Source organism: Diospyros lotus, chromosome 11 (assembly GCF_014633365.1).
Source record: "Diospyros lotus cultivar Yz01 chromosome 11, ASM1463336v1, whole genome shotgun sequence".
Lineage (NCBI taxonomy): Eukaryota > Viridiplantae > Streptophyta > Magnoliopsida > Ericales > Ebenaceae > Diospyros > Diospyros lotus.
The window spans coordinates 29904027-29925765 of NC_068348.1; the positions used below are offsets into that span (position 1 = coordinate 29904027).

Genomic DNA, 21739 nt, shown 5'->3' on the forward strand with positions numbered 1-21739 from the left:
TCTTTTTAAGATCATGTCTGATATTTATTTAGATAAAATCTTACTCAATACATGTAAATAATTCGTATTAAAATAATTCATATTAAATTTACTAGTTTCTATACTAGAGAGAGAGAGAGAGAGAGAGACGGAAAAACAGATTCTTGCCAAAGATAATCATTCTTTGGTTTAACTATATAAACATTTCTTTTAAGTTTTTCCAAAAACACTAGCTTCGAACATGTTCGATGAGATAGAAAGAACACCCAAAAACTCCTAGCATCATTGAACATCATATTACAATGGGGAAGCAGACTTAGTTGAGGTGCCTGAAATAAATGCATCCATCAGCTAGATAAAAGCCACTTACGTCTTCGCAACCCAATGTATGATGCAGAATAAATCTGATAAACACAATTACTGCAGAAAATAACACGCCATTTCTATAGACAAGGGCGGCCATGATTTCCTTGCTGTGATACAAAATTGAAGGGCAGCCCCTTGGATAAGTGTACTTGGGCGAAGAATTTTAGTTGTCATCATCACCGCCAAGATCAACAGATGGGGATTTTTCACTGCTTGACATCCCATTGCTTGATTGATCAGATTCTGAATCAGGGACAATAGCAGATTCAAGGGCAGAGTTGCGTGTAGGCCTTTGCCTCAGCCTATTCTTTGCACCCAGATTTCTGGTTTCTGAAACAGAATTGTTGGCAGTCCCACCTAAACTACTGTAAGAACGCAAACGTTGCTTAAGAGCAAAGTTACCGGCCTGCTTCTGGGATATTGTTGCATGATTACCATGGCAAGGTTCCTTGTTTTCCATCTCAGTACTGCTCGAGCGGATGACTTCAACATCATCCTTCCCAAAGTCAGCGTCATCAACATCGTCATTATCGTGGCCAGAAAGTGTGTCACTTGCCCAGGAGTCAGATTCTGCATCCAAACATCCATTAGAGGCATCTTCATTTCTTTTCTTCTGGCCCCTCTGCTTTTCTTCCAGCGTTGGCTCCTCAGTACTATTCCGTTTCCTGAATTAGAAATTAAGGTAAGATCAGCAAGAGGGAGACATCAAACCGGAGAATCTAGTTGCATAGCAGATGCGAAGACACTTCGTGTAATCTTAAAATGCAAGAACAGATTATCACTTCTCTGACAAATAAAGGAAAAATTATTTTTATATTATGCACCTCTTCTGGCATAGAAATTAGAAGTTTGCCCCACAGAAGCAAGTTCAAGACTGAACAAGGAAAAATATAGCACATTTTATGTGAAAGAAGCCATTTTCTGAAAAAATAAACTGTATAAACAGTCCTAGGATTATGAAGGTAGTAGAAAACCAAATCAAAGTGATCTGCCAACCCATGTTATTGGTGCTTGAATGGTAACAATGTATGCTTACCACCGTCATTGTACTACTTGAAGCAAGCAACATCAAATCTCAAATGACCATATTTTGCCAATCGAATAAATTCTAGAAGCTCATCCTTTCACACTAAGGATTAAATTTTGCTTCTATCATTGCCATTGGCAAATTTATAACCACTGTGAGTTACTGAGTGAGTGAACCTCTATTATTTTACTGGGCAAAATGTAACATGCATAATGTTGTCCATATTTACACCAAGAGGGAACCAACATGCGGGAAGAAGTTGACCAGGGGATCTCTGTTTCAAATCTCTTAGCATAGTACTAGAAACAGTAAAATCTTATTTTATAGAAGTCATAATTGGGATATGTGATGCAACTTGCCTCGTTAGTCAGAGAGAGGTGAAGTTTATGTTTACCCCTCTGTTCCCAAGCCATATCCACTATGCTTCATAGAGAACATTATGATTGTAATTAGAATCCATTTTATAAAGTACATAAAAACGAAAAAGAAATGGAATGATTGTTTGGGAAAAAGCACTGGCACCCTACAGACTAGGCACATTATTTTGGCAATAGATAACTGCAGGAGCAGGAACCCACGTGAAGTAGCAGACACAGTTGATGTTTGGACAAGCTTCACTGCTGTAAGTAGAATATGCTGGCCCAGAGCTTATTCTCTAAAATTTCACTTGACCAAGAACTTTTTTGGAAGTATCTCAGACTGTTGCTGGCTACTCATTTAATAATTATTAATTTTTTATTTAAATTTGTGATTTTTCCACATATGTAGCAAAAATTACTATAGTTCAAGTATACTTCAAAATGCCTGGTCCAAGTTTAATTTTCAGGTTAAGTACAATCAAACATATGACCAAGGTCAGGCCAAACATGGACTGATGTGATTCCACTCCAAAGCCATTCGGGTGCATGGCCAATGCTAATTTTACAAAACATGTCTTCTGAATTCTGATACAAGTGAACCTTAGTCACCTTCTTGAACTTTATTGTTTTTTTCTTGGATACTTTTCTTTCTTTTATTATTGAATAATCTTGCCACAATTTTCTATCAAAGATATAGTTATGCTGATATGCAAGTACCACTGTGGTTGCATCCAAAGCATTTCCTATCTTCTCCTCAATCACATAATATGTGGCCGTACTGAAACCTACATCATTCTAATCCTCTAAATCCTTAAAATTGTTACTATTGCATGAAGCTTGACAATGATCTTGAAGAGAGGAAAATAAATGCCCAAGAATGCCATATCACTTGAAAGACAACCTTGAAAATAAAGCAAGCAAAAATAAACAGGTAAGGGAACAAATTAAAGAAAACGTACCTTGTTAGTTGAATAGCCTCGTCAATGACCCTATCATATTCATCTGCACATCAAGAAAGAAGCTCTTTTAGCAGGCAAACAGGCCAGAGGTGGGGGTGGGGGGTAATAGTATGAACAAAACTAACAACATATCAAACCTTCAAGCTACTAGGTGGGGTTGGCTACATTGATGCTCGCTAATCATTTCCACCTGTGGCCATGTCTATAAAGTCATATCATATATCATACCTAAGAGTTTCCCATCAAGTTTCTTGGTCATTCCTAACCACTTTTGCTAAAAACTTCTATTCTATCCACTCTCGTCACAAGAGCAGCTATTAGTCAACTTCTCACATGAATAAACCATATTAATTATGTTTCTGCGTCATAATCTTCAATAAGGATCAAAATCTTTCTGATGTATAACCTCATTTCTAACTCTTATCATTCCTTGAATGACCAAACATCCACCATAATATCTTTATCTCAATTACACTTATATTTTGCACATGTTAGTGCTTTACTGTGCAATATTTGTGCCATACACCAAAGCTTCCAACCAGCACTCAACTATGCATTATTCAAATGTACAGGTCTTTTGATTGCTGCTCAACAGTTCTAGCAGAACGTAAGCTTCTAGCTCCATTGCACATTATAGAAATAACTACATAAATGGATAACTCTTCTTGATAATCAACTTCCAGCTAAATGGATGGAGTTGACTAAGAGTCATAACATAAGATTACTTCTTGTGTGGAATTAAACTATCGATGCAAAGGTCAGGGTAATTTACCAGGAAAGTACACATTTGATTAAAATTTAATTTACAACATACCAAATGTATAACTGACAGGCCTACGATTGCGGCAGGAACGAGTAATCACAGAATTTTGGAAGTCATTCAAAAGCATCTCCTGCCGTTGTTGTCTCTTCAGTGCCCTTCCTTTCTTCTGCAAGGGAATAAAGAATTATAAATTAAACAGAACCCATATGAACAAGTATACTACAACCAGAAGGGGTGATTTTAATATTCCCCATATCCTTTGTATAGAAGTAGGAGCAGCATGGGCAGGCAGGCACTGAGATGGAAATAGATTCACATATGACCAATGTCCCTCTGCAATATCAGGAGATGCTATTCCTTCCAGTACAAAAAGATCAAAATTTTACCTGCCCAGTGAATCAGATGATTCTATAATGTTTGATTTACAGTTTCTGTTGGCAATGTAATTTAATTTTAGTAGAGTATACAGAAGACTCACCTTATGAAGTTTCTCGAGAACAGGAATGGCATCAGTTTCAATACTCCTTGCAACAGCAACTTCTAGTTTAGCTTGGCTACATGAAAATCTATCCTGTCATTGCCAACCAAAGAAAGAAACAGCATAAACAAAGTTCTCCGAATAAAGAGAAAGATGGAGAATCAACAACATGACGAGCTAATGTAACTCCAATCTTAGCAAAAAGCTCAATCTCAGTGATGATGAAAGAAAGTGATTTCAGTTTCGGAGCTGTCTGTGACCCTAGCCAGTTGTGTCTTCCAACAAATATATTGGTGGTCACTTTCTTGCATCATCACTCAGAATTAAAAAAAAGGTCACCCTATATTTCTAAAGGAATTTGTATCTGGTCTCGTAATAAACAGACAAACTTACCACAACTTTACGAAATTCCTCAAGATTAGTTGCAAGTGTTTCCCACTCATAAATGATTGATGGAAGACTGCCCTTGCCCTTAAATTTTGGCTTTGACTCCAATTTCTGTACTTCCTTATATAGTCTATGACCAATAACCGCATTTCCATCGTACCTATCATGAATAGGCTAGGACTTAGTAAAAATTACCCTTCTCATATTTAATTAAAAAACACACAAAAACTACCAGTATGTAGTTCCATTTCCATCTTCTCCTATCTTATCTCTCCGGAATGAAGAAATTTCAGCTCCATTTTTAAGAGCATCATTGATAAAACACACCGCATCATCTTGCTGTAGACAAAAGATCATCTTTATCAAACAAAAAGATAAATGAAACAAAACAAAATCAGCCAACTAGTAGTGAAGATTATTATCTAGCAACTTGGAAATCTATGTAAACTGGGATATTAATATCTTAGTTCTTAAATAAGATTGCATGCAATTTCACCAAGCAATTAACAGAAAACTTGCAAAAGTAAAGAATAATCCTCTCAAGACATCATGGCAGATGGAAGGGCACATTGACCAGAGAAAAACAAAAGATGGCAATTACTTCAGCTCGAATTTCACAAAGTGCTTTTAGAAGTAGTAACCGAATTGTTGGATCAAGTTCTTTGTATCTGGATATCTCTTCTCTGCACAATAACAGTGACAGTAATGCCAGAATGCTGTGTGTTAAGACCTACATAGCAGCAGGAGTGAGGGCAAGTTAAAAAAGAAGCAAAAACATGATACCCCTTAGCCACCATCAGTGGAACATCCCCTTCAGCAACCTGTAAAAGTAGCCAAAGAACAGAAACAGTTTAACTGCTTTTCTTGAGGAGCCACAACAGCAAAACCTTTGTCAATCAAAATATAGAATAACCTACCCATGGCCACCACATAAGAATTTTCTTGCAGAGCACTGTCACCCAAGCATCAGAACCATTCAAGTTTTTATTTACAGGTGGTATTCCCTGACAAGCATATAAGTAATAAAAACAGATTAGAAAGGTAAAGATCATTGGTAAAAAGTATACTGCATAAAAGGAAGGAGTCAAATGGAATGTAAGAAAACAAGTAATACAGCATATAAAAATTTAAAGTCGGGCATTACTCGATTCTACATAGACATGCCAAACAAAATAAGCTCTCTTAGGCCATTGGTTGCTGTTCTATCGTACCCAGGCTTTAATCCCAGCCATTTCTTCTCATCAGCAAAGGTGCTGGTCAACATTGACCAAGATGTTTTATACTCCCAGCTAACACAGAATACAGAGTTGTGCAGTGTGCGATTTGGATGCTGAGTGGATTTCAATTCATATGACATGCAGTTATTCAGATACCCTGAACTATAAAAACTTTAGCAAAGCCAATTTATAGAACATGCGTGTGACGTTTCAACTCTACCAACAAACTCAACCAGGTCCTAGCACCATTGTCCTTTTCTTCTCGATCAATACTTGACACTTTTCTACAGCCAGCACTTCCAATAGATGGAAGGCATATAAAAACAAGAATGAAGATTTACGACCATTAAATCTGTAGGGTAAAATGGGTTGTTCTAGAAGTTTGTAATTGGCAAGACATCTGTTACGGTCATTACCTAGCTCACCTGGCTCGTTTTCCTCTAAAGTATAAATTTCTAAAACAGACCATTGATAGAAATGATTGGAGAGCTACAATTCATACAAACAACCATGCCTGGTAGAGTTATGGATTGTAATGTTGTTGTTCCATATAAATTACTACATGAAACCGATATATTTTCTCCAAGGACTTGTGAATTGATGGATAGAATTAAGGGTTCATCAAAGCATTAGGCCTTGCCCTTGGAAGGAGTCCTTGCCTTTACATGTCAAGGAGGAAGTCTCTTTTTGCTCCTCCATAGCATTAAGCGAAAAGCCTGAACTACCTATGTAGCATTCAAGACAACCACCCAAATACCTCTACGCAGGATGGCTCTTTTGGTGTTATAAGACAACCTTTTGAATTGTCAACCAAAAGATAAGTACAATGTCACATACTACCGTCCAGGCACCTGTCACTGTTCACACGTGAGCTTAATCTTTCATGACACTACCAATCGTCAAGGGAAGGATCTTAATCCTCCATAAAGGATTATGATTGCCTGTAAAGTAACAACATGTCAATCCTCTATTCCACAATGAGGGGTTGGCTATATGAATTCTAGTTCACCAGCCATTTCTATCTATTACCTTGTATGTAAAGTATTTGTATAGATCCAATTAAACACCCACTGATTCATGTCAAGCCAGATCAACTTCACTTAGAATACATAAAGAAAACCAATTATGATTTCACACACAATGAATAAACCAGAACCTTTAAAAGAATAATGTGAAGCTGAGAAAGCAAGCTGTTTGGTGTTATAAGAGCTGTCTCGATCTCTTCAGCAGAAGTCTTCATCTTGTTCCCAAGAATGGGCTCAAAAACCTTTAGAAGTCCAGAAAACCACCGTGTTACTGCATGAAGTATAAAACTACGTATAATACAGAAACTTATGGGAAGAATGGTAGACATGCAACTGAAAACTCTCTGTTAACTCTCTGTCAATTTACAATTAGACACCTAAGCACGGAGGACATAAATATATTAAGCATTCCTATACATTCATGTATCTTCATACATGGACAGAGATTAAAGCATGCATTTCCACGGAAAAAAAAATCATCAGCATGCACTTAATAATTCATAGATTTGTACCCGGCATAAGTTTAACATGAAAAGAACAAGAAACCCCTCTTTTCTATACGCAATAAGAAACCCACATTACATACCGACGGATAGTAAAGCGCACAAAACCAAATCCCTGGCATGCACAACGATACAATCTTCCACGTACAAATACATATCTAAACATTAAAACAGTTAGAAACCAACATTTCAATACAATTTGACGGCAATCATACGCGATCTTACATTCAAAAAGTTGAGGACAGAGGCCAACTCCCATCGCTGCCGAAGCCTTCCCCGCGCGAGCTCCGATTCGTTTGGGGACAGCTCCAAAACCAATGCTTGGCTTTCCCCGGCTGGCGACGTCGGGTCCAGGCGCTGGCCATTTTCCGGCATTTTCGGGGGAGAGAGAGAGAGAGAGATGCGTAGAAGAATCTAGAAGTTGATCCAATTACTCACAGAGAGTAGCACCATTATGAGTACGGATAGAGAGAGATAGAGTTAATGGAAGGAACTGTAAGGACGGATGTAAAATTAGCGGTTTTACATTTTCCCGCCCAAAATCCCTCCTTGATTGGGGTTGAGTTCAGCCTTCTAGGGTTACTTCTCTGGTTTGGTTTCTTCCTTTTCAGAAAGGAAACTTGATATTTTGCTAAATGCTAATAGTCAAATTAAATAAAAATTTGTGAATCTGATGAATACAAAATATAAAAAAAATATTAAAATTTCGTAATTATACAGCTTGACACTTTGCTTGCCAACATTTTGAAATAATAAATATATATTATATTATGTGGTGTAGATATTATTTTATTTTTGAATTTCTTAGACATTAAAAAAAAGTTTTTACTTAGTCTTTAGACATTATCTCAATGTATTATGTTCATTTTATAAACTATAAATTATAAATTTGTAAACCTTTTATTCTGTGCATAAAGATTAACCAAAATATATATATGCAATGGGGAACCTCATGGGCCGTGCTGGGCCAGCCTTTACACCTGTAATGCATATTTTATTTATTTTTATTTCTTTAGTGGTTATTATTTAGTTTGTTAAGTAAACTAAGTCTCAATTTTGAATTGTTTTCATTGCATTTAATTTCATGGAAAATTAAATGGAAAATCCAAATAGAAAAGAACAATTCTAATAATTTTTGAGAAGCTTAAACCAACAAGATAGTTATAATATGTTTAAAGTCATTAATTACAATATTATCATATGATATGATGTATTTAGATAGTAAATATATGTATTGAATGAAGATTAATTATATTTTAATTTTTAATTTATCAAAAGCCATCCACAATATTTTTGTTATTGAAACCACACGATCAAATTATAATACCGTATTATAGTTGTTGTGTTATAGGTAAAAACCCATTAAGGGGTCAAGTAAGCCTAAAAGCTCAAAATGTCTTTTTGGGCTAAAAGGCATAAATTTCTCATATGCAGGAGGTCCCACATAAAGCTCGCAAACATGATAAGTCTGACATTTAAAAATTCTTTTGAATATTCCAAGAAGATGATAGATAATTATCCATAGGGAATTCTAAATTTAAAATTAGTTATGAAATATTTGAATAAGCATTATTCCTAATAAATTCTATCTCTAAAAAGGGCAAGATAAACGTCATCCATCAAGATAAAGTGTTATCTAAAAGAATCATAATTCTGTTATATTTTGAATAATTCTATATTTTTCTATAAATAAGGAGTCATTCATTATTGAAAGAGGTATTTGATATTAATTTCAATACAGTTTTTTTCATCTACTCAGTGTCTAACTTAATTATCGGAGTGTTTGCGCAGGGACCTCATTGTGTCCTATGACTATATTCTTATTTTTGTAGGCTCATACGACTTGAAGATGACGTTTCTATTATACAAATTTATTATTGTACCCACGTAACGATAATAGTTATGTTAAATATTTGTGCATAATCACTCTATGTCTTTAATTATTATAATGATTTTGAATTTAAATTTTTGATAAATAAGTCTCGTACTTATTGGAATTTGACTATTCACTTATAAATTCGTGTGATTTATTTGTTCACAAAGAGATATATGTATTTTTATGTCATTGTTAATATAGTAGCTGGTTAAAAATGTCACAAATAGTGTTAATTTAAATAAAATTAATTAATAATGGATGGGGTTGAGATTGGTGTCGGAGTAGTTGAAGCCAAGAGGTCACCGAGTATGTATAGCTCAAACATAATGTAAGTATCAATAATAAAAAATTAAACCATCATAAGAAATGTGATGATGTCACGCATGGAGGGAAAATATTAGAAAGTTTGATGGGTTTATCGAAAGGGGATAAAAAGATGATTTTACCTCTACGCCTTGCTTTCTCCCTCCCTCTCCCATGGATTCCCCCCGTTATGCGTGTCTTCCTTCATCGACCGTCGCTCGAGGCTGTAATGGCAAAGAGACAACGGAGGTGAGGTCACGCGACGACAACGAGGCGCGACGAAGAGGCGAGGCAGTTGCTATGGTAGAGGAGACGCGTAGAGAGGGGGACAGTGGTATGCTTTGCAAATTTGCAAAGTAGACAGAGCAAAATCGTCTTTTTACTCATTTTTTGTGGGCCGCTTGATAGATTCGTCGGGCCCTGTAGAATGACTCCACATGAAGAGAAGGCGGTATCTTGGCAACAAAACAGAAGTGCAGGAATATTTTTCATTAAAAAACAAATAACATAAAATATTCTGGCAAAAGATACAACGACGATAATAAATGTGAGAGAATGTACCCTATAAATTTGTGTAAATATGTTACTTGCATAACATTTGTATCCAATCCATATGAAAGGTTTGCTTGGGCCTGGCCTATTTTTAGCAGGGCCGGCCCAATAATATGTGAAAATATTTGTACTCATCCCCCTCTTGGGTCTGGCCCATTTTTAGCGGGGGCGGGTCGCGAATATGTGAAAATATTGCGGCTCCTCTGTCTCCTGTACTCTCTCTCTCTCTCCTCTCTTCGAAGGCATTTCTCTGCAACAACGGGCGCTCTGGGAGGAACCCGATCTTCTATAATTCGAACACTGAACGGCAAACTGTTAGGTAAATCCTCTCACTCCACTTGTCTTTCAGCTGAATTTCAAAAGCATCACGTATCGTTCATGTTCCTGTTCAATTTACATCGAGATCTCACAAAACCCAATTCTCCTGCTCAGATCCGATATCACGAAGTTTAAATAAATTGACGTTATCCAGAAAAACACACTCAGATTGATCATCAAGCTCAAGCAATCCGGGAGGATCAGAATTTGGGGAAACAATCTGATCTGATCTGATCAGAAGAAACCAAACCCTAGACTAGGTAGGGTTTATTATCCATGTCCTGTTTAGCCCTCGCTCTCCAGCCTGCCAATGGGACCGACATTCTTCTCCAGACCCGGGAGTGGTTCCCTCCCGCTCGAGCCCTTGTAGCCGTATCGGCTTTCCGGGAAACCCGGCTGGCATTCGCATCTGGGAAGCAGCAGCTGGTTGAGGACGGTGACACGTCGCTTGGCGACGACCCGCTTGCCGCTTCGAGTGGACAGTTGATTGTGGGCGTCGAGAGCAGGTATCGTGTTGTGTATAGATTAGTCAATTCTATATATGTTTTGGGGATCACCACGGTGGATCAGGATAATACTGTGAACAATGTGTTTGAGTGCATCAGCATGGTGAATCAGGCTGTGAGTGTGGTTGTTACTGCCTGCCGGGGCGTTGATGTCACGCCGGAAAAGCTGGCCAGGAAATATGCTGAGATATACATGGCACTTGATATAGTTATGAGGGGGGTGAGTAGCATTAGGCTTGCGGCAATGCTTGCCACCCTGCACGGTGACAGTATTGCCAAGATGGTGCATTCAGCAATTGACACCGAGAATAAGATCAGGGGGGCTGATAATTGGACTAACTTGGAAGTTCATTCTATTGAGCATCAGGCTGGAATGGAGGTATTTTCAAATGCCAGCTTTGAATTACCTCCTGAGACATTGGAGGCTGGTGATGAGGTTGTAGCAACACTGGCTCCAACTGGGCAGAGTACCTTAAGTGAACTGGATCAGCAACAGAAGCCAGAAGAGGACCAGGCTGAGAAAGATCCATTCGCAGCAAGTGATGCTCTTAACAAGCCTGAGGAACTTGTGGGTGGGTTTAAGAAAGATAAGGATCAGTCATCTTCTGATTTGACAAAAGCATTGGCAGGTCTTGAGGTTACCACATTACCACCTCCTGCAGCTACACAATCAACACACATTGGTGTTGAGGGGTTTGAAGGGGACTATGGTGGTATAGAGTTCGGTCTTGATGGTTCCACTCTGGCAGAAGATTTTGAAGGGATGAATCAGGCTTGGGGTGGTGGGTTGGATGCATCAGAGTTTGTGGGCACAAAGAAAGTTGCAAAATCTCAGGGGCTTGGTGGGCTTGAATTGTTACAAACTGGGAGTGATGCACCAACAACAGCTCCAGTTTCCGCTGCTGGAGCTGGCACCCCTCTGGAAAATCTTTTGGTGAAGAAAACTGAAATGAAAGGTCCTGAGATGTACATTTCGGAAGAGATTAGTGCTGAGTTTTGGGAATCATTGCTTGCTAGAGTTGGCTTAATGGCTGTGGTCTATTTAAAAACACTGCCTCCTAAGTCTTCTGGTGAAAAAGAAACTGAATTTTCTTTCAAGATTGAGGGAACAAGTGGCATCAAGAGATTGGTCATGCAAAATTCTATTGTAAGTAGTCTTGGCAATGGGCTTTTTCATGTCAGGACTGCACCCTCGGAGGAGCCCATACCAATTTTGAAGTATAGTTTGCTACCCCGTTCAACTCCACTGCCACTAAGAGTTCGTCTAATCAAACGACACAGTGGAACTCTGCTTTCAGTCATGATACAGTATGTTTCAAACCCAGACTTAGCAGCCCCTCTGACTGATGTTACATTTATGCTGAAGCTTCCAGTGGATCCAACTTTGCTGAAGGTTTCACCAAAAGCTATCTTGAATCGATCTGAGAGAGAATTGAAATGGCATATTGAAGAAATTCCTCTGAAGGGTACCCCTGGTAGATTGAGGGCACGGATGCCTGTTGATTCAAGTGAAGAAGATGGTGGGGAGGAAATTGAGGTGGTTGGTTATGTGAAATTTTCTGCCCAAGGAACTACATCACTGTCTGGGGTTTCTCTACAGCCTGCTTCTGAGGGTAAGACAGATTTTTATGTGGTTAACCACAGGTATGAGAGTGGGGTTTATATGTGCAACTGAACAAGGATGATTTGTCCTATTATGTTTCTTTCTTTTTTTCCTTTTCAATGTATGTGGTGTGGGAGTGCGTGCATCATTCTTTGTGCTGTAGCCCGTTCCTCACGTTTACAGTTCTCATCAATGGTCTTTTCAATATTTCAGTTACCAGCCACTTGCCATGTAATGGATAGTAAATTTTGTTGTTCATATATTTCCATCCTTTATAAATTTGCAACTTTATTCTGCACCGTGGATGTCAGCACGTTGATATATGGGGTTTGGTAAGAAAAACAGCAGGAAATTGGTGATCATTGTGTAGTTACACCTTTCCAGTTGTTTGAGCACTAATTGGAGATTCAGGCTTTCCTATTTTTCTTCTTTTTGTTCATTACGAAGACTGGTAGGTACTGCTTATGTGAGTGCAATTGTTTATAGGCCATAATTATGTGAACTTTAATTATCTTCATGTGATGAACAGATATAAAAAGTCTTCATCATTTTACTCATTTTTTCTCCCTTTGGTAATAGACGGTAAGATTGTTTTATATAAGTTCCGTCACTCTTGTATATTGGGGCATGCTCCAAAAAATGTTGGCTGTGCCCACACATTTGAACTTCAGTGCAGAGCATGACAATGTCACTTTCCACATATAGTTTAAGCTAGTTAACAATGTTTTCATATGGCTTTGTAGCTGATGCCATCTTGAAGAGTGGTATTTAAGTGCTATTTATGAGAAGAACTGTGAACATAAATTAAGCAGAAAGTTCACAGAAAAGTAAAAAATAAAAATTGCAGGATTTCTTCTCTTGTTTGCTGGTCCTTCAAGAAACCAAGTTATAGAAGATGGTGAAAACAATTATCATCTTTTTCTTCTTACTTTTGTAAGTGGGTGAGTCTTGGTAGTAATGATAAGGTTCCCCCACTTGTTTGCTAAGGTGTCGCAAGCCTATTCAATTGGTTTTAAATGGGTTTGTCAAGGCTGAATTTCATATTATGGTTTTTTATTAAATACATGTCTAACAACAACAATCACTACCTTCTCACTAGGTGAGATCAACTATATGAATTTTAGATCTTTAACCAACCATCTCTATCTGTGGCCATATCCTGTGTAGTTCATTATATCCCCGTACAGTTGAAGGGTTTCCCATGAAGTTTTCCTTGGCCCCTTGCCCTCTTGCTATAAGCATCCTTTATTTCATTCACTTGCATCACAGGTTCATTTGTCAGTCTTTTTCTCACTTGTTCAAACTGTCTTCATTTGTCTTCTGGTTCTATTTTAAACGCATCAATGTCCCTTTTAACAAATTTAATTGTGTCAACACATTTTTTTAGTTAGTAGCAGCAACAAGGAACAACTTGGATCTAACCCTCGCATATGAAAGCTTGTAGTTCGTGTATTAACATGAGTGGATTACACATAGCTCTCTCTTTGACTAAATACTGTTTGTCATAAGTTCAATTTTTGCTCCTATATGGGATTCAAGTCCATTTAGTCTCCTGTAAAATTTGTGATATGTTCCTTCTGTGTTGCTTCACCATTTTCTCTTTATTTTCCTCTTTTTTAACTTAATGCATTCATCTTTCTCTGCTTTCATTGTACACGTCAAATAATCTCGCAAGCTGTTGGAGTAGGACATCATGGTCTCTCCTACAGTGACAGAATTTTGGGACATAATTTTGGTTGTGATTGATGTTTCTAAAACAACTAAGTTCGTTCATGTAGGAATGCTGTTCTTGCTCAGATGCTCTGTGTATGGTAACGATGCATCATTTTTCTAATCTTTTGATCTTTTGACCAGTCATCGACATCTTCAAATACTTGTTTTTAGTTTTGTTAACTTTTCAAGGCCTTCTCTATAATGCAGATTTCTTGAGCTGATTATCTCTGTCATTTCTGGATTTGGGGAGAGGCTTTCTCTACTATTTTTACCCTAAAAATGGTTGAAGCTGCGTTTGCTTAGCTTGCTATGCCTAATATTCTAGTTATGGGTAACTTTGGTAGAGTGGTCGACTGCAAATTTGTAATTGTAAAATCGCTTGCAGGGCTAGGAGCTGGGAGAGCCATTCCTTTGTTTACCATATTAACAATTTTGCATTGGCATTAGGAGGCCTAGCTTGTCGGTTCGTTTGCTAGTAATTTTATGTGCTTTTATTTATAGTAATAAGGATATAATGGCCTCAACCAGAATATGATCAACCAGAATATGATCAACCAGAATATACCCAGTAACCCAACTTTATTTATTAAATAAGATTGAGTTTTGTGATTGTTATTGTCGTTATTATCTAGATAATAAGTTACTGGGTATTTAAGATGATAGGTGTTCCGTATTTATTTTATTTTATATGTTATGTGTTTAATTTTTATTTACATAAATTTTAATAAATAATTTTTTAAACAATTACTTTTTTGATATAGTTATATAATATAAGATAAAATATCTGTTTATATTATAAAAATAAGGGTAAATTATATAAAATCCCCTTGCACTTAGGGCCATGTGTAACTTAATCCCTCAGTACTTTTGATTGTATCAAAAAAATCCCTTACACTTTTAAAATGTTACAATTAGCTACAATCTATTATTATTTTACATGATTTTACGTAATCTATTGATAGATTAATGCAAAATTATGTATCTTTTTGATATATGAAAATTATTTATATATTTTGTATGTAGATTATTATATAAAATAATAATATATTGTAGCTGATTGTAATATTTTGAAAGTGTAAGGAGTTTTTTTTATGCAATCGAAAGTACAGGGGGTAAGTTGTATATGACCCTAAGTGCATGGGAGTTTTATATAATTTATCCTAAAAACAATAAATGACACTTTAATCATTTAATTTATTCTAATACTTTTTATATGTACTATTTCATATGTAGAGATGGAAAATGGCCCAGGCCGAGCTGTCCCACCTCCTGCTTGGCCTACTCATTTTATGGATTGGGTTGTATTTGACCCGTGAGGGAGGCGATTGGGTCGGACAATGAAAAATGGGAGTCTAGCACGACTCTGTGACCCTTAATAAACTGGCCAAGGTAGGCTAGATCGGACTATTTTATTATGATTGGGCTACAAACTACAAAGCACTGGTCTCGCTTGGCCCGTTTGCTATTGAGCTAAGTTAGGAGGTGGGCTGGCTAGTCGGGCCCATGGATCGCTCGGCCCATTTGCCAACTCTATTCATATATCATCAATAATAAATAATCATTAATATTAGAAATATCATGAAAAATGATAACTTATATTTTAATTTTTTTTATATAGATACTTCTTATGTTAATTTTCCTATGTTAGTCAATCAATATACAATTATAATAGTTTTAATGATCATAAAATAAAATTATAATATACAGGTTTATAATTTATATAAAGAAAAATAATATAAACAGGTTTATCAAATAATATTTTAACAGTTATTTTCAAAATTTTGAAGAAGGCAACAAAAATTAAATGAATTTTTTATTATATTAAAATAAATTAAAAGTTTAAATTGAAAAGGAAAATAAAAAAATTGACAACAAAAATAAAACGCCATGAAAAAACTAGAAATATTAACGGACATGGGACATCATTATAATCAGTTTCTATGACATGAAAAACCAAAATAAACGAAGCTTCCTTGGAGACCTCCATTTTAACCTTTGTCTGCCTTGGCAGAATCATTTTGCATCCAGGACCACGATGAACTATATAAATTACTCGGACCCTCCAGACTGATTGATTTCTTAATTCAACAGTGGCAAACTCTGCTCATATCCGAGACCAAGCTTTCGATCGCAACCGCCATGGCGCCATTTCCAGAACCCTAGGTTTCTCTCTCGACAGCGATGGAAGACAAAGACACGAAGCTCCTATCGCGCGCTGCTGCGAACCACCTCTTCTTGGCCCAATTCGAGCCCTTCCGGGCCATTCTCCGCAGTCTCCGGGCCCGCAGCCCCGACCTCGCTCGGGCAATCCTCCAAACAGTCGTCGCCGCCGCGGGCCGCCTCGACAAGGTCCTATGGTCCCCGTCTTGTTCCAATCCAGCGTTCCTCACTTACCTCTCCACCCTCGAGCTGCTGCAATTCACCGACGCCTCCTCAATTTGGAGCTTCGATGCCGATGCATTGCGATTACGCGTTGAGTTCTTGCTGTACATACAGGCCATCTCGGAGAGACTCCGGGAAGGCATCGAATCGGATGGCACCGGGAAAGATGCTGAAAAAGAAGAGTTACGTGTTTTGGATAAATTAAGCGATTTTGGATCGAGTCGTTTGGAAATAGACTTGGTTGTTGATAGCGAGGGGGTGTCAGGTGGTGCTGTGGTGTTGGAGGAGGAGCAGTTGACGTGTTTGAGGACTGTAATATTGGAGAATGCGGATTTGTTTAATGCGGTATGTGGAAATATACAGAAGCAGGTTAGAGGCGTCGAGCATGATGATTCAGGTTTAGCCATTACTTTGAGGAGAGAAGGGAAACGATCGGACGAGGAAGATGTACAGGTGCTTAGGGTGATACAGAAGACTGTTCAGATTGCACATTTGGATGCTATGAAGGAATGCTTGAATCAGAATAATGAGGATAGAGTGGTATCTCATATTCGGTTTCTTCACCTGGATTATGGAGTGGAGGAGACTGAGTACCGGTATGCATTGTTCACATTCTTAATTGATTGAGTTTGATACTGCAGTTGCTGGAGTAGTTTACTTTTCCTCTCTGTCTTTGATCATTTATTGTTTATCATATATGATTAGCCATTCCGTTCCTTGTGACAGAAAATGAAAGGGTTATGTGAATGGTTATTTTGCAATTTCCATATTTTTAACTAATTAGCTTTACACGTACATAACACCCATGCCACTCACCTGACTCACCTGGTTTTAAGCATTTGGCGGAAAGAGAAGGTTGTTTGAGTTTGACAGCTAATATAAAATAGAACTGTAGTTACCAGAAACTCCTTTTTACAAACCTATTCTAAAAAAAAAAAAAAGGGAAAGATTTTAGTCTCCAGATGTTATAAAGAAACTTTGATAAAACATTTTATAAACATAGTTATAGCTTCTATTATCCTCGAAGGTGCCCTTTTTATGCATCTGTACCATTCAACGTCTACTTGGGTGCCCATACTTGCCCATTGTCTACTATGGCGCCACCTCCATTACCATTTGTACTTGTCCTACATAATTTCATTGTATTGCATTCCAGGTTTCATAGAGCATGGGTTTACTTAAATTTGTTATTTAGCTCTTCTTTTTGCCAGTCTGCTGTATCAAAGACCACAGTTTTGGTTAGACTATGATGTTTCATATATTTGTTTATTATCCTTTTTTGATACATAATGCTTCTTTATTTTATCAATTGTCCAGTTAATTTTGGTCCTCATAATTACCCTAAGAGCAGATGGTTTCACTTTTTCTTACCACGAGGCCTATTGTTTTTTTTTTTTTTTTTTTTGTGGGTGTATAAATGCTCAAACCTTCTCAAATTATTTCCACTGATTTTATCTTTAATGGACAATGCCTCTATAATCTCTTCATTTTACTAGTTAATGGTCCTGCACAAATGCGTGGGTTTAAATGTATAAATTACTTTTAGTATGGTTATATTAATAATTCTAAAATGCATTTTAAATAAGTCATTCTGAATTGATTAGTTTTTGCAATTCTATATGAATTTTTAAAATTCAAACATTGTATCATAGTCATTTTACCAATGCTTTTGTAATTCTGTTAATAGATATTGGACTTGGAGTATAAAACAATCATACTTATTTCCTAATTCATTAAACATTTAAAAATACATAAAGTTACTCCTTAAAAAATGAGAAAAACATAAATGGATACTCATTTAAACTTACATACCATGTCGACGAAAAATGCTGCTCCCTGTGTATCCTTCCACTACATATATAATAATTTATTTTCATCTACTTCTTGTTAATAATTTAATTTATTGTTAAAATTACTTGAAAGCTAAAACCTCACTTAAAATAATATGTGGTGGATATAAAGATGTTGCTTCTTGTAATATGCTTCCTTTATATATATATATATTGTGTTTATTGATCTTTCTGTTCTGTGTTAACTATTCAATTTATAAATAAATTTGTTTAAAACTTTTCAAAATTCATTTTATTTATTCATTTAAATTCCTTTAAATGAATTTATGTACATTCATAACACTTTACCAAACTCCTTTGAATTTATTTAAACCCTACAAATTCCTTTGAATAACAGAAATGATAAAATGAAAAAGCACTCATTTAAATTTTAATGTGATTTAATGGAGATAATAATGCGATTTTAAACTCATTCAAACAATATTGAGTTGTGTGAGAACAGTTAATAAATTTTCAAAATCTGTTTTATTTATTCATTTAAAATTTCTTGAAATTAACTTATTTGCATTCACAAAACTCTACAAAGTTCTTTAAATAACAAAAAAGGAGAAAATGAAAAATGTGATTTTATATGATTTTAAACTCATTCAAATAGTACTAAAAGCTATGCATCAGTTAATGAATTTTTAAATTTAATTGTTTAAACGTGGATGATACTGGGACAATATAGAATTGAGGCATTTTCTGTTTCTATTTTTTGTTAAACCTGACAAATTCTATTAAGAAATAAATGGAAATTAGTTATAATTCTTTTAGCATTCTTTAAATGACAATGTTTTTTTTTTATAGTTTTTACAATTTTTATTCAAAAATCAAAATAAAATAACTAAAATTCATTAAATGATATACCATGTGGACAAAATAGTATTGCTCTTTGCTTTGTGCTTTTTGATTATATGTGTAGGTATATAATATAGTATAATATGATTTTAATCTATCTTTTTTTTTTTTTTTATTTGAGAGTTTTTGTATCTAGTTTTATTATTGGAATTCTAAGAAGGAGAGGAAGCAGGAAATAAGAGAAATTTCAATTTTGTTTACATCTTTTTGTTTGATACTTGTTTGACCTATTTTTTGTATTTTTCTGTATTAATGCCATTTTGAAAATTACTTTTTAGTATTTTTCTCTTTGATGCTCTTTGTATCTCTCTTGTCTACTTGAAATTTAGAGAGAGGTGAGGATATTTAATTATGTTTTATGATAGTTTACTGGACTGCTATTTTTCTTTTTGTTTAACTTTTATAAATTATACATGAAAATAAAAAAAATCAATTACGAATTATTAAGTGGTATGCTACATGAACAAATAGCATTGTTCCTTTGTCTATGTTTTCATTGCCTGAATAGAATAGTATATAATATGATTATTTGAGCGAATTTGTATCTCTCTTATGTTGATATGAAGTTGGAGAGAGAGATTCTCAATTCTGTTTATATATTTGTATTTGATGACTGTTTGATGAATTTTTTGTATTTTTCTATGTTAATGGAATTATAAAAATTAGTTTTAGTATATTTTTAATTTGAGACTTAGAGGGGGCATTTAATTACTTTCGATGGCCATTTAATAGATTTCTGATTTTTTTAAGATCTTAGAAATAATGTTGGAAAACAAAATTAAAATATTTAATTAAAATTCATTGTATGGTATACCACATGGATAAAACTTTAGTAATATAATAAGTATTAAATACATGTTAACACATATTTTAAATCATATAAATAACAATAAGAAAATTAAATAATTAAAATAATTCAAACTCATTTAATGACGTGCTATGTGGAGCAAAATTGTTCATTCCTTCTCTAAGCTTCTATTTTCTATATATATATATATATATAATATTTTCCACATCTTTCCAAGAAAATGAGGACTCTACTAAATCTCACAGCTCTTAAATTTTTTAAGTCAAAATATTTTTGACAAACTAGTACAGAAATTTTGTGCACAGAATGTGAGCTCTGCTATAGTTGATTAAAATATTTCTTGGTGGATGTTGAACTACACATCTTGGATACATATCTCATCTTTTTCCAAGTGTTAATCTTCAATATTGTTTTGTAGATTTACAAGAGTATGTTTACGGGGTCTACTATATTTATTTTTGACCTCTGTAGGTCAACACGGATATTGCTCTTGGAAGACCATGGACACCAAACCATGGAACACCGCCCATACCCACTGCTCAAACTTAAAAAATTTCTGTTCATGTATCGTAAATGAAACGTTCAATGGTAAAAGTGGGTCTAAAATGACTTCAGTTGCAATTAAGCTGTTGTTAGTAGCCATTACGTGCACATCTCATATATTTTCTCTATGTGGTCCTCATTCTTTCATCTTATAGTGGTGTGTTGAGAAATGCTTCTTATGTATTGAGGTTGCTAAATACTGGGGAGTTCTTTGATTCTGACTTTGCTTCATTCTTATTACTCGCTTGATAACTTGGCTCTTTGGGCAACTTGTGTGCTTGTTTCCTTGTTGGATGTATTAGTTTTTTCTCATGCAAGCTTTCTGAAATCAAACCCTAATTCTCCTTGTATTCTGACTGTCAGAAGCTGATAGGTAGGCCATTTGGGTGATGTATAGGTGGTATGAAGGCCATGCAATACATCGAGCTATCATGAATCATTGGAGGAATGGTCAATCAAGCATCAACTTTTAGATCTTGGATGATAAAAAGAACTGGGGCTTGTTAGTACATTTGTTGAGATACCATTGGTTAGAAGTTTGCCTATAACCGTTTACCATTTGAACACTAACATGTACTAGGGACGCGTTGGGGCGTAACCCTTCATAGCGACGCGCTACACTACCCGCATGTAGTGTCAAGTGAGCTAGGGCTGCTACATTGGCTCCCGGATGTAGTGACAAATGGATAAGGGTCCCCGCATTTACTTGGACGGTTTAGGGTAAAGAAGCTAGTCCAAAATAAAAATCAAAATAAAAAACAAAATCAAAACAAAATCAAAATCAAAATCAAATTCAAAGTCAAAGCCAAAACCAAAATCATAGATTAAGGATTGGATCATGGAACATAGGAACATTAACAGGTAAAGCTATGGAAGTGGTAGATGTGATGATTAGGAGAAAGATTAATATTATGTGCCTTCAAGAGACGAGATGGGTAGGGAAAAAAACAAAAATTTTATTAGAAACTGGATATAAAATATGGTACATAGGAAATGATTGAGCGGAAAATGGAGTGGGGGTTATTATGGATAAAAGCTTAGTAGATGAGGTAGTGGATGTAAAGAGAATAGGGGATATGATTATTATGATAAACGTTGGTCTAAGAAGAATGACTATGAATATATTTAGTACATATGCACCACAAGCAGGGTTAGGTGAGGAGATAAAAGAAAAATTCTGGGAGGATCTAAAAGGACTCATACAAATGATACCAAGAGGAGAGAAAGTGATTATAAGAGGTGACTTAAATGGTCACGTGGGTAGAGACAAAAACGGCTATAAAGAGGTACATGGAGGGTATGGATTCGGGGAAATTAATAATAAGGGTAAGTCTATTTTAGATTTTGCTATGGCATATGAGCTCATTATAATCAATACTAGG

General features: G+C 35.8%; 3 protein-coding genes across 5 annotated transcripts in view; 2 read left to right on the top strand and 1 right to left on the bottom strand.

The window, feature by feature from the left end:
• Window positions 1-150: 150 nt before the first annotated feature.
• On the bottom strand, window positions 151-7669 carry LOC127813729 (DDT domain-containing protein DDR4). Of its 3 annotated transcripts, XM_052354855.1 has the most exons (12): window positions 7289-7669; window positions 7147-7221; window positions 6692-6802; window positions 5236-5322; window positions 5102-5139; window positions 4920-5001; window positions 4551-4657; window positions 4325-4478; window positions 3932-4024; window positions 3505-3619; window positions 2691-2733; window positions 151-1010 (listed from the first exon to the last, which is right to left on the bottom strand). In XM_052354855.1, exons 1-12 carry the CDS (start codon window positions 7436-7438, stop codon window positions 509-511), a joined length of 1557 nt encoding a protein of 518 aa, XP_052210815.1. In that variant the 5' UTR covers window positions 7439-7669; the 3' UTR covers window positions 151-508. The 3 variants fall into 3 exon arrangements, with proteins under 3 accessions (XP_052210815.1, XP_052210817.1, XP_052210816.1); XM_052354857.1 differs by lacking the exon at window positions 7147-7221 and having other exon boundaries at window positions 152-1010; window positions 6692-6831; XM_052354856.1 differs by lacking the exon at window positions 7147-7221 and having other exon boundaries at window positions 153-1010.
• Window positions 7670-9965: 2296 nt separating this feature from the next.
• Window positions 9966-12437, top strand: LOC127813652 (uncharacterized). Its single transcript, XM_052354735.1, has 2 exons — window positions 9966-10113; window positions 10227-12437. The coding sequence occupies exon 2, from the start codon at window positions 10389-10391 to the stop codon at window positions 12291-12293; it is 1905 nt and encodes a 634-aa protein (XP_052210695.1). The 5' UTR covers window positions 9966-10113; window positions 10227-10388; the 3' UTR covers window positions 12294-12437.
• Window positions 12438-15925: 3488 nt separating this feature from the next.
• The window catches only part of LOC127813651 (uncharacterized), a 121112-nt gene continuing 115298 nt past the window's right edge, over window positions 15926-21739 (top strand). The window contains exon 1 of the mRNA XM_052354734.1: window positions 15926-16912. Coding sequence (XP_052210694.1) covers window positions 16116-16912 — 797 coding nt within the window. The 5' untranslated portion in view covers window positions 15926-16115. The remainder of the gene's footprint in view (window positions 16913-21739) is intronic.

Bases quoted from the DNA above. Each gene is read 5' to 3' on its own strand.
- LOC127813652 (XM_052354735.1), top strand. From the start codon at position 10,389: ATGTCCTGTTTAGCCCTCGCTCTCCAGCCTGCCAATGGGACCGACATT.
- LOC127813729 (XM_052354855.1), bottom strand. From the start codon at position 7,438: ATGCCGGAAAATGGCCAGCGCCTGGACCCGACGTCGCCAGCCGGGGAA. The intron at 5,323-6,691 runs GTTCTGGTTTAT...TATGCTTGTCAG, and splicing joins TTCACATTATTCTTTTAAAG to GGAATACCACCTGTAAATAA. The intron at 5,002-5,101 runs GTATCATGTTTT...GTTATTGTGCAG, and splicing joins CCACTGATGGTGGCTAAGGG to AGAAGAGATATCCAGATACA.